This window comes from Myotis myotis, unplaced genomic scaffold (assembly GCF_014108235.1).
Source record: "Myotis myotis isolate mMyoMyo1 unplaced genomic scaffold, mMyoMyo1.p scaffold_m19_p_15, whole genome shotgun sequence".
Taxonomy (NCBI): Eukaryota; Metazoa; Chordata; class Mammalia; order Chiroptera; family Vespertilionidae; genus Myotis; species Myotis myotis.
Genome location: NW_023416319.1, coordinates 1,658,830 through 1,670,958, shown reverse-complemented (window position 1 = coordinate 1,670,958; position 12,129 = coordinate 1,658,830). Strand labels below are relative to the sequence as shown.

General features: G+C 55.1%; 2 protein-coding genes across 6 annotated transcripts in view; one reads left to right on the top strand and one right to left on the bottom strand.

The window, feature by feature from the left end:
* Positions 1-5,405, top strand: part of INSYN2A (inhibitory synaptic factor 2A) — a 36,408-nt gene extending 31,003 nt beyond the window's left edge. The window contains exon 4 of the mRNA XM_036335670.1: positions 3,236-5,405. Within this exon, the coding sequence (XP_036191563.1) occupies positions 3,236-3,419 (184 nt within the window). The 3' untranslated portion in view covers positions 3,420-5,405. The remainder of the gene's footprint in view (positions 1-3,235) is intronic.
* The window catches only part of DOCK1 (dedicator of cytokinesis 1), a 287,578-nt gene that overhangs the window by 156,612 nt on the left and 118,837 nt on the right, over positions 1-12,129 (bottom strand). For 4 of the 5 annotated variants that reach the window (XM_036335669.1, XM_036335667.1, XM_036335664.1 and 1 more), the window contains exon 27: positions 10,040-10,135. The exons of the other annotated variant lie outside the window; for it this stretch is intronic. In XM_036335669.1, the coding sequence (XP_036191562.1) occupies positions 10,040-10,135 (96 nt within the window). The remainder of the gene's footprint in view (positions 1-10,039; positions 10,136-12,129) is intronic. 5 annotated transcript variants of the gene reach the window in all.

Here is a 12,129-nt window from a genome sequence, read left to right as displayed (position 1 = left end):
TCACATGATCCAGGTGAGGCAGTATGCCCACTGTCACATGATGCAGGTGAGGAGCTATGTCCATTGTCATGTGATCCAGGTGAGGAGCTATGTCCATTGTCATGTGATCCGGGTGAGGAGCTATGTCCATTGTCACGTGATCCAGGTGAGCAGGACATAAGTCCATGAGGTCTGCCTCTACCCCCTGTAAACAGCAGCAAAACTCAGATGCCTTTCAGAATGAGGGCAAACACTCCTTCTTGTCTTGGGAGCAGGGGGCAACTGGCCATCAACTTCTTGGCAATATTTTTAACTTTTTCCGTAATAGTACATAGTCTCTGACAATAAGAAAAATGGGACAGCAGACGTAAAACCCAAAATGGTCCATTCCATGGGTCTCGAGCTTGTGTTTAGAACTGCAGGTAACACGGCTTGGCTGTTTCTTTCCACAATGTCAGAATCTGTCTAGGATTAATGGACCTCTAAATCAATAGGGCTTCATGTTTATAAATGGGTTATGGCTCCACTGGATATGAAATGCTGGGAGCTCATGTGTTATCATGGTCACTGAACCTTTACTGAAAGCTACTGACATTTAGCCGGGCATCCAGGCCACACGCGGAAGGGGCACCGAGCGGAGCTCTCCGGGGCCTGGCGGGCGTGACGCAGGGTCCGACTCGAGGATGCCAGGGGCACAGGGGAGGCAGGCGGAGGGGACACCAGGCTCGGTAATGCGGGATCCTTACGGAAAAATTACACTGGGCCCGGTGTCTGGTCCCAAGGCCAAGGGGACCATAAAGAGTTAGTGACAGGGCATCGACCTTGGTCTTTTCAACACGAAGAAGAGAAGGGAGGGCTCTAGGCAAGGTGCATTCTCTGAAGAACTTTCCTAAGAAACGGCATCTCCTTCGAACAGCCCTCTCTGATCCTGCTCTCACACGCATCAGCACGGCTGTCCTCCCGCGGCGCTGCATGCTTGCACACGATGGCTTCGGGATGCCATGGCCGTTTGGGGTTACTTTTCAGCAAACACTCAGTACACCACAGGGAGGTACAGTCTTTGCCGGAAAAACTGCCTTCGGTAACTGTAGCGTTCCGTGTCGGCGGGAGAACACGCCACCTTCGCCCACGTCGGCATCTCGGGTCCTCGGTCTTCAGGCGGCTCGGGCTTTACAAGAGAACGGAATCAAGGCCTTTCATTCGCCGACTGATTCAGGTGAGAAGGTTTCCGTGACCTTGGGAAAGTGGCCCAGAACAGAGCTCGCACCCGGCAGGTGTGTGCTGAGAGGCCTCCTGAACACGCAGACCGTCAGTGACCTATTTATCCCGCGCGCAGTCCACGGACAAGCCAAAGGGTTACTCCGACGCCACGTTCTCCATTCCAGCGCGTTACAGCCACGCACCCGTACCCACGGGGGTGCGTCCGAGAAGCGTGTCTGTGGGCAACTCCGCCGTCGTGCAGGCATCGTAGTGCACTTACACAAACCTGGCTGGCACCCCTCCTGCACACCTGGGCGACATGGCCTGGCCCATGGCTCCCGGGCTTCACGCCTGCACAGCATGTCACTGTACCGAACGCCACGAGGTTAAATCGGGCACAGGAGGAGAGGGTGCAACCAGAGGCTCGGTGAACACGAGGCTGCTGCCGGCGTCACGCTGCTTTCCACAGACAACACTGTTTCATGAGTAGGAAGAACCCTCTAGAGCAGCGGATCTCAACCTGTGGGTCGCGACCCTTTTGGGGGTTGAACGACCCTTTCACAGGGGTCACCTAAGACCATCGGAAAACACATACATAATTACATATTGGTTTTGTGATTAGTCACTATGCTTTATGTTCAATTTGTCACAATGAAAATACATCCTGCATATCAGATATTTACATGACGATTCATAACAGTAGCAAAATTACAGTTATGAAGTAGCAACGAAAATGATTTTATGGTTGGGGGTCACCACAACATGAGGAAACATATTAAAGGGTCACGGCATTAGGAAGGTTGAGAACCGCTGCTCTAAAGCGTCGATGAAACGTCTAGCGCAGCAAAGCGTAAGCCAGCAGAGCCACGTGGTCGCTCATGGCCATTATCAAGTATCATGTACATAGCTGTGTGGGGTGCACTTTTATACGACGGGCTGGGCAGGGGTGCCGACACCACATCCCCACAAACACCTGGGTACCTGCTTGCTGTGATGGCTATGGCGTCACTAGGCAACAAGAGGGGTCAGCTCGGCCTTTACCCTCTGGACCACCGTCCCACGTGCGGCCGTCCTTGACCGAGACGCCATTATGCAGGACTGGATGTATTTGACGCCAGCTGTGTGTGTTGGCACCTCAGAGGTTCAGAGTGAAAGCAAATCAGTTGTTTTTCTAGGAAAATAAATCTATTTGAAATACAATCGACCCTGAACAACACAGGTTTGAACTTACAAGCAGATTTTTTTTTTTCAATAAATACCATGAGTGTATTTTTCTCTTCCTTATGATGTTCTTGATAACATTTCCCTTTCTCTAGCTTACTTGATTGCAAGAATACAGTATATTACACATGTAACCCACAAAATACATGTAAAGCAACTATGTTATCTGTATGGCTTCCGTTCAACAGTAGGCTATTAGTAGTTAAGGTCTTGGGGAGTCAAAAGTTATACACAGACCAGCCAGCATGGTTCAGTGGTTGAGCACTGACCTGTGAACCAGGAGGTCATGGTTCAATTCCCGGTCAGGGCGCATGCCCGGGTTGTGGTCTTGATCCCCATTGAGGGACGTGCAGGGGCAGCCAATCAATGGTTCTCTCTCATCATTGATGTTTCTATCTCCCCCTTACTCTCCCTTCTTCTCTGAAATCAATCTAATAATAAAAACATAATATGCTAATTAGACCGGACATCCTTCCCTACGAAGCCGCGGTGGCGGGAGCCAAGACAGAGACGGCAGCGGTGGGGGCCAAGCCCTTTGCACAAATTTCGTGCACTGGGCCTCCAGTAAAAAAATAAAGTACAGTTTTAAAAAGTTACACACAGACTGCCAACTGCTAGGGAGATCGGTACCTTTAACCCCAAGAGTCAAGTGTAGCTGACAGTGACGTAGAAGAATACACTGCACCCAGCTGCTTACTATGGAGCCCTAGGCTGACGGTATAAACACGGTAGGAATGATCGCTGCCCGGGCAGGATGCCACCCAGTCGTGTCACTCGGGGGGCCTTTCTACGGGAAAGACCAAGCACTAACGGCATTCCTCTCTCCCCTTTCCAGCGTGGAGCTCGACTTTAAGCAGCAAGAGGACAAACTCCAGCCGGTTCTGAGGAACCTCCACCCCTTTGAGGAATCTCAGGTTGCCCCTCCGCCTTACTCTCAGGAGACGCACTCCTCGACGCCCAAGCAAAAATCCAAAACGGAATCTAAAAAGCACGGGAGGTGGAAACTCTGGTTCCTTTAACACTCGTGGTGTGTGGAGTCGACAGGCCGTCTTTAGAGCCCACGGGGGTTCAGCCCGTGCTTTTCCGAAACGAAGAGGACCCAGGGAACTGTGCCACCGCGGGAGCCCCCCTGTTTACCAAAAAGGCCTTCGTACTAACGGACCACTGACAGCGAGGGGGTCCTGTCACCGCCTGCCGGCGGCTCCTCGCCGTCCTCGGATGTGGGACGTGAAACCCTGAACAAAGCTTAAGGCAAAGAGGACAAGGAGCGATGCTGCCCCCACCCGGCTCGCGGAGTGTTACCGTCAGCCTGCGGTCGGCAGGCTGGCCCCTGTGCACAGCTGAAACCCATCACGACTTCCAAGCCTTCATTTTAAAGACAGAGAGAGAGAGAGAAGCAAGCCTTATGTTTGCAAAAGACTTCATTTTTTACCTTTCATTTTGCAACTACGCAGGGGCAGGGGGCCGTTTTCAGCACATCAAATTCCAGAGAAAGCACAATTTTTTCAAGTGGTCGGAGACCATGAATCATCTCTCACATGGGACTCTATGTGTATCTGCCTTCACGTGCTGTAGCGCTAAGCCAAGCGACCCCATCTCGGGGTGTCTCTGACCCCTGACACTCAGCATCCCCCACATCGCCACACCTGCACCATGTTTACTGCTCACTTCCCAATGGCCAGCCGCCAGGAGCCCCCCCAGCGTCAGGTCAGGCCTGTCGCCGCTGCAGGTGACCGGGCCAGAGAGCTACTGGACACTGAGCTTTCTGAGATCTCGTTTTTAATCTTTTGATACCCAAAGGCCAAATGCTGAATCTGCCGCGGGGAAGTGTCTCTGTGAATCAATCTACAGACATGGTTCCTCAAAGCGCAGGCAGGCGTCCGGTACAATCTGTCGCGCTTTGTAACAATGGGGCGGCCTCACCGCCTCAGAGAGCACCAGTGTGTTTAGTTCAGCTGCTACTGTCACCCGCTAGGATCGCCTACACCTAACCTAGTCGTCACCTGTACGCCCTGACATGCCTAGCGGGAAGCTGTGAATCAGATGTTTCTAGGTATTTTTTCAATAAGCCAGGACAGAGGTCTCTTTTGATTACACATTGCAATACAAATCTGAGTTCCTTTATTTTTTCACTCATTCCTTTGCAAGTATCTTTTGATAGAAATCAATACCCTCTGGTCTATTGAATGACTTTGTCTATCAGTGTTTTTTTGCTTTTCACATGAAGAAGAAGAAGTAGGGATCTCCTTTTGCCTTTTTTTTTCCTTACAAATTAAATTTTGAATAGTTTGTGAACATACGAGAAAACCGAGTCTTCGCGTTTCTGTCCCACCGTCTGACATGTAAGCTACTGCCGACACGCACACGTCGCGGATCAGCTGCCGGAACGGAGCGGTGCCCCCGGGCAGGGCCGCCGCCGGCATCGGGCATCGCCGGAAGGAGAGCTGCTCCTTGCCTTGCGTTTTCCTCCTGACCCAGCAGCGAGTCTGCTTCTGTCCCGGGTGTGTCCCTTCTACAGGGACCTCGCGGTGGCCAGCCCTCAGAGCAGAGCCTGAAACCACGCAGGCAGCCATCCTTCGGGAGTTCCTCCCGCGGGCCCTCAGCCGTCCGTCCGCTTTAATCGCAAGAAAACACACATCTTTTGTGGAAACGCCGCACAAGGGACGCGAATCCGTGGAGATCAGTCAGCGGGACTGGGAGCTATTTTTGTGCGAAAGAAGGACGCAGCGGAGGGTCCTGAACCACGAAGGAAGAGCGACTGTGTCACGGAGACGTGGAATGGAAAACATGTGTTTCATGTCTTTTATACTGTTTTTCACTAACGTTTAAAATGTTCGCGACACGTTGTCTCTCCTGTGTCCCGAGCACCCCCAGCTCTGGGTGACCGGAAGCGAGGGGCTGCGCGGCTTTCTAACGAGCCCGGTAAATCCGCCCACACCGCCCTCGCAAACACAGCGACGTCCCTGGTGAGAGCAGTCTAGGTTCAAAACAACCACAGATAAAATGTGCAGAGTCTGAAGGAGACTGAAGATATGCTCACTCCTATTTAAAAATAACACCTTCTTTGGAATAGGAAAAAAAAAAAATATTTCCAAAGGCATTTCGTAGTTTAATCACAATGTGTCACTAACATGATGCGTCTCTTAGAAAGATTTAAGTCAAAACTTTGATACAAAAAACAAGGTAAACAGTCGTGTTCCTTCCTATATAGATGTTCCCATGGCATTACGTATAGAGACTAAATTATTATACTTGTCACTAAGTTCTTTATTAGTTTTTAAATAAAATTAAAAAAAAAGAAAGGTAATGTTCTGTGTGGCTATTTAACTTATTTCATGGTCGCGGTAACTTGGGAAAATAGAAGTCAATCTAAGAAAATAATGACAAAGGAAAGAGCTTCATTGGGCTGAGAGAGAGAGAGAGAACACCGTTAGGAGGTGCGGCCTCCCAGCAGGATGTCTGGCAGATACTTGGTTCTGGAAGGAGCTCGCAGACAATGGGACTCGGTGTCCTGCCACGGCCCTATGCCACGGCCAGCAGACAGCGTCTCTCCAGCTCATCATCTCTCAGGCTCCAGGGCCAGGGGACCAGCCACCTGCTTCCCCCCCTCCCTCCCGATGGAATTCTGACGCCTCAGGGGGGCTGGGTAGCCCGCCTCTCCATGGAGACTAGCCCCGTGCTGAGCCCTTCACCAAGGTGACTCCCACCTGGACACCCAGGAGGGCAGACGCCCCCTTTCCTGGTCTCTGCAGGCAAAGGGTGGCGATCCCTGTGGCTGAGATGGGGCTCCCCCTGGGCGCAGGGTTCCTGGGGAAAGGCAGGGGGTGAGAGTAACCTCCGTGCAAACAGGCTGAGTCCCAGAGGACCACCCACAGCAGCCGGGACACGCACAGCAGCCGGTCACTGTCTCTAATACCTGTGAGTCAGCCCCCATGGCTGGTGCCCCCGAGGTCCCCTGCTCTCAGTCACTGGACACAGCCAAGGACACCGTGTCCTGTAGGGGCCACCAGGCCCTCTGGCCCGGGGCCACTGGCCTCGGGAAGGTCCCAGGACCCGTGTCCCTGCCCTTGTGCCCTCAGAGCCTCCCCATCCCCAGCAGCAGGTACACGCTCACCGTGTGAGGGTGTTTTTCCGAAAGCCACGTGTCCTCTAAGTGGACTGATTACCAAACATCCCTCAGAGACACGGTGACGGCTCTAGTACAGGAAACCCGACGCTGCCCATTTGAGGCTTTTATCGGGTGCTGCTTTCTTTGGAAAATAAAATTAAGAACAGCACTTTTTAAAAGCACATTTATTCATGAGCTCCATTAGCATAAATACTGCAAAGCTCATGTTCACGCACGGAGACAGGGTCTTTGTGAAAAGATGTGGTGAGGAGTCTTGGTAGGAGGGGTGTGTGCACTGAACGAGCATTTAAATGACACTCTTTCCAAATAGCAAAGCAGGCGGGTCCTCCAAACACCCAGCAGAAAGAATGGGTGCCCCCAGGTCCATAGCAGCATAATTACCATAGCTCAGATCTGGACACAGCCCACATGCCTATCAGCAGATGAACGGATCAAAAAGCTGGGGTACATCTATACCATGGGATACTACGCAGCAGTAGAAAAGAAGGATCTCTCACCCTTTGAGACAGCATGGAGGGACCTGGAGAGTATCATGCTAAGTGACATAAGCCAGTCAGAGAAAGACAAGTGTCACAGGATCTCACTCATATGTAGAATTAGTAAACAAAATAAACTGATGAACAAAGTGGACCCAGAGACATGGAGCATGGAACAGACTGAGGAATCTCAGAGCGAAGGCGGGGAGAGTGGGTGGGTGGTCATCAGCCCGAGACCTTGTGTGCACCTAAGCATGGCCCATGGACGCAGACAATAGGGTGTTGAAGGCCTGGGGTAGGGGCGGGGTGGGCTGGAGGGGGTCGATGTGGGGAAAAAGGGAACATATGTAATACTTTCAACAATAAAGATTTTTTTAAAAAGGAGAAGAAACAGGCGGGTCCCTAGGACCCAGCCAGGCTCACAGCAAGCCCTTCGTGTCCCATCTGCCCCCCCAGGGACACTGTGGTGACAATGAACCCCTCCCCACCCCATCGTGTCCCCCACAGCCCATGCTCAGGGTGGCAACCAAGTCCCTGTCCTCACAGGCTCGGAGGGAGCCAGACGGCCTGTGGTCAGAAGGACGAGGGCACCGTCGGGGGAGTTCCCTGTCCTGAGTGGCTCCTGCATCTGCCCACAGCTGTCCTGGGAAGGGGCCACGTTTTCCTTTCAGAGAATCGGCAACTCCCAGTCTTCTCAAGGGCACCCAAGCCACAGAGAAACCTCTCATCCTTCTCACTACATTACATCCTTAAAGGGCCCATTCACAGAGGGAAGTCTGACCACTGGGAAGCAGCAGCCAAGCTCCCAGCAGGATACCGTGTGCTGCTCACAGCATCTGCTCGCTCCCCACCCAGCTCCGAGGGCAAGCGCGACTCCAGCGAAGGGACATGGGGGCGGGGGCCTGGCCTCCCACCCAACCGCTGACCAGGCCACCTGCCCCCGGGACAAGGGCATCTGACCCCGGTGGCCACTGCCCAGAACTAACGGGAACACTAAGCCTGCTCCTAAGGCTGAGGGCCTGGAAGCCGTCACCACACGGAGAAGGTGAGGCTGACAGTGGATCGCCTGTCAGCTGCTGACGCCCGGCCAGGAGAAGTGCGCGGTGAGGGGCGGCTCTCGCAGCCACTGTCGCCTCTAATTGAGAGCTGAGCCACGTCCATACACACCTGGGCCACAGGCTGGGAAGACACCGTGCTCCGTTCTCCCTGCCTTACACCCACGGCTGCGCCGGGAGCAGGTCCCACAAGCTCCCCAAGTCCAGGGCCCCTCCAAACTCTCAGGCTTCTCCCCACCTCCCTTCCTGTACTCCCGGTTCAACTGCCGGCCAGGGGGCTGTGCCTCGAGGGCACACAGCCAGGGTCAGCCCCACCCAGACAGGACGAGCTCTCCAGTCACTGGCCATGTCCCCATCTGCCATGACAGCCCCGCCCTCACTCGCCGTCACCCCCTGAGCCATCAGCACCCACAGCCTGGCTGACCCAGCCCCTCCCAACAGGGTCCCAGCAGAACGTCACAAAATGCAGTGTGACTTCAAACCACACGTCCTTCGCTCCCTCAAGCACTTCCCCAGCGTGGCGGTGTCCCCGGGCACCCCTGGCACGGCCCCCACCAGACAGGGTCACCAGACCTCGGGGGTGCTGCTGGAGCCACCCCAAGTCTCGCTCTGTGAGGCCCCATCTCCCCCACCTCTACTAAGGTGTTTCAAATGACAGAGCCAGCGATGGTGGGGAACGTGAGGAGGCCGGCACATTTACGTACAGAATGGAGAAGCCCGCAGCCAATGAACCCGATTCACAAGAAACACTTTATGTCCTGGTTTATACACGTCACAGTCCCATCCTCAGTGAGATACACCCTGAGAAGGAAGCTGTGAGCGTCCGTGCCGAACTCTGAGACGAGACTGGACCATGTCGCTGGCGGGAAGCACACTCAGACAGCCATGAACCCACTTCTCCCCCGGAAACTGCGTCCTTTGTGGCAGGGGAGGGGGACGTCCGGCCCGCGGGCCCCCGAAATCACATGGTCTGGCTGTGCCCAGGGATTGGGGTGAGTTAATCAAATGTCTGACCACACAGAGCAGGCGGGTTTGTGAGTTAATCATGTTGTATGGCCCGCGGGTGATGGTGCAAATACCCAACTGGCCCCACCCCCGTTTCACGGTGACGCCGCCGCCAACACCAGCACGAGCCCCTGCTGCGCTCCGGCTTGGCCGTGGGGGGAGACGTGAGTGTCACCTCCCGGTCGACGCCGAGGACCCCAAGGCAGCGGTCACACCAGGAAGACGATGTGCCATCGGGTGGCCTGGGAAACGCCCGCTGCGTGTGCTGGTCTCTGATGGGAAAGGGACTTTTGGGAAAGGCCGTCCAACAAGCTTAGGGCAAGGGCACCAAGGACTAGACAGGGAAGAGATGAAATGGGACCCGCGTGCGTCCCTCGCCGCAGAAACCACACTCAGGAAGACGGGGTGAGGACCAAGGGCTCAGTGCTCGGAAGCAGGCACGCTGACCGGGGTTTCATATTATTCTTAGAAACTCCCCCCAAATAGACGCCACTCCGTGCCGCGATGACCCGTATGGAGAAGCGTCTACAGTACATGCGAGCAGAAATGAAACAGCTGAGCTGCAGGACCTCCATTACTTGTTAGTCCTGGTATAAAACCTCATTCATGGCATCTTCCGTGTAAAAAGGTGGAAAGAAACTGCCCGCAGAACGAGGGCGGAGAAGAAAGCACGCCCTTTGCTGGAAGGAAGTCACGGGAAACCAGCACCCAATGCTTGTCTCTAAAATGTCCCACGGCTCACCCTCCCGTGTCCACGCGTGCTCCCACATGGTGGGAGACGAGCCCATTTTACACACCAGACGGCAAAAGAGGGCAACCCAAGCGCCTCCCCGCTCGCGAATTTGTAGGAAAAGAAGTTCAGTTTCAAGTGACAGTGTCAAAAGCAAGGCCCAGGCGGGCGGTCAGCGGAGAGGAAAGGCCGCCGGGCGGGAGAGGCCCCGCCACAGGCGCGCCCGGCGACGCCCCGCACTTACGATGAGCTCCGAGTCCCGGCCCATGGAGATGACCGTGCGGTTCACCGTCCGGAGGAGCCGCTCCATGATGACCTGCACATGCCGCTGGGTGGGGCCCTGCGGGAGGACAGGGCAGTGAGGACCGGCGCCCCGACAGGCAGCCACCACACGCGTGCCGACCCCCGGAAGGAGTGAGTCGGCTCTAACCCGCGTGAGAGGAAACGCTGCCCCGGTCAGAGGCACAAGCCTCGCAGAGAAAGCTCAAGCCGTGTTATTAATTACCGTCCATGAACGATCATTTGTTACATAAGCATGGACATGTCATGGAGGCAAACCTTACAAATGAAAGCAAATCTGTTGAAACAACACGGGCGTGGTCCCTGGCCAGCCCGCCGCTGGTTTCCAGGCCGTGGCCTCAGGCGGGTCCCACCGCCCACAGGCCTGCGGGCCAGTCCCGGGGCCCGGGGCCAGCACTGGACGGAGTGCGCACACGTGCTCAGCGAGTGACCGAAACCCAGAGGGCACGGCCTCGCCACCGCAGACAGGCGGTCTCCCACTCAGCGAGTGATGGGGTGCGGGACTCTCCTCAGAACTCGGAACGTGCGCAAGCAGGTTCTCCAGTCACTTCCGCACAAAGCCAGGGTGGGCACCCCGTCCTCCAGGAGGTCTGGCCACTGGAACCCTTTCCTCCCAGATTCTCCCCAACAGAAACAGGGGAGCCCTGGACTGGAACCAGGGGGGCTGCTACCCTGTGGGTGGAGGCTTCCACCCTTTCAAAGCCACACGTGGTGTGGCCATCACCCCGAGAACGAGTTCATTCTGATCTCTGCGTCTGAGGGCACGAACCAGGCTCTGAAAGAAGGAGCCGGGCAGGAGGAAGTGGGCAGGCAGGAGTGTGTGTGTGTGTGTGAGAGTGTGAGTGTGGACTGGGAAGGTGCTGGAGGTCATGTGGGATAGAGCTACCAGCCAGCCCTGCTGACTTCAAAATCCCACCTGTCTGTCCAGGGCTCAGGGCAGACAATCAAGGCCCTGCACGTGTTTCCAGACACACCTGGAGGACCAACGATGGCACATGTGTGCATACGTGTGCGCACATACATGTGGTGGGTCCGTGGGGATGGGGAAGGGAAGGGTCAGACTTTTCCCCAGGGGCTGCACTAACGGTGGATTAGGGACAGGTAGTGGAGTAATTCGACATGCAAAAGGAAATCCAATTTACAAAACACAAGCTAGCTACAGAATCCCAGGAAGAAATCGCCCCGGGGAGAGGGGCCGGGGAAGAGGGGAAGAGCAGACAGCTGCCCCCTCAAAACTCTCAGGCGGCCAGTGACTTAAACACAAAACGCAAGCACCTGCGTGCCTGTTTGACGCTAACAAGATAAGAACGGAAAGAAAGCAGACAATTAGCCTCCACCTGCTCATTTCTGGTTTTTATCATCAAGGCCTTTGTCAGACGGTGAGAATTAAAATCTAACTCTTGAGAGACATTTAGCTGAGAAGTTGTAGGAAAGAAATTAAACAATAAATATATTTAATGTGGAAGGATAAGCATTGTAGTGTAATGTTTATTAGATAAATCACATTATGTTTATAATTATATTTAGCACACCTCACACATGGAAAAAAGTAATTTGAAGGTGCAACTTTATAGACAACCCCTTAAATTAAGGCCATTTCTTTAGGAATGAATCCGTGTGCCTTTGTCCCAGGAGGGGTGTGCATGGCCCCCGGGACGGGGCCTCCCACCGTGGGGTTTTTGGGCGGATCCCAGAACCAGGTCTGCAGGGCGGGATTTGTGTGGGCCCCAGGACAAGGCCTCCCACCGTGGGGTTTGGGTGGATCCGGGACGAGGCCCGTGGGGTGGGGTTTGGGGGGATCCGGGACAGGGCCCGTGGGGTGGGGTTTGGGGGGTCCGGGACGGGGCCCGTGGGGTGGGGTTTGGGGGGTCCGGGACGGGGCCCGTGGGGTGGGGTTTGGGGGGTCCGGGACGGGGCCCATGGGGTGGGGTTTGGGGGGTCCGGGACGGGGCCCGTGGGGTGGGGTTTGGGGGGTCCGGGACGGGGCCCGTGGGGTGGGGTTTGGGGGGCTCCAGGACGGGGCCCATGGGGTGG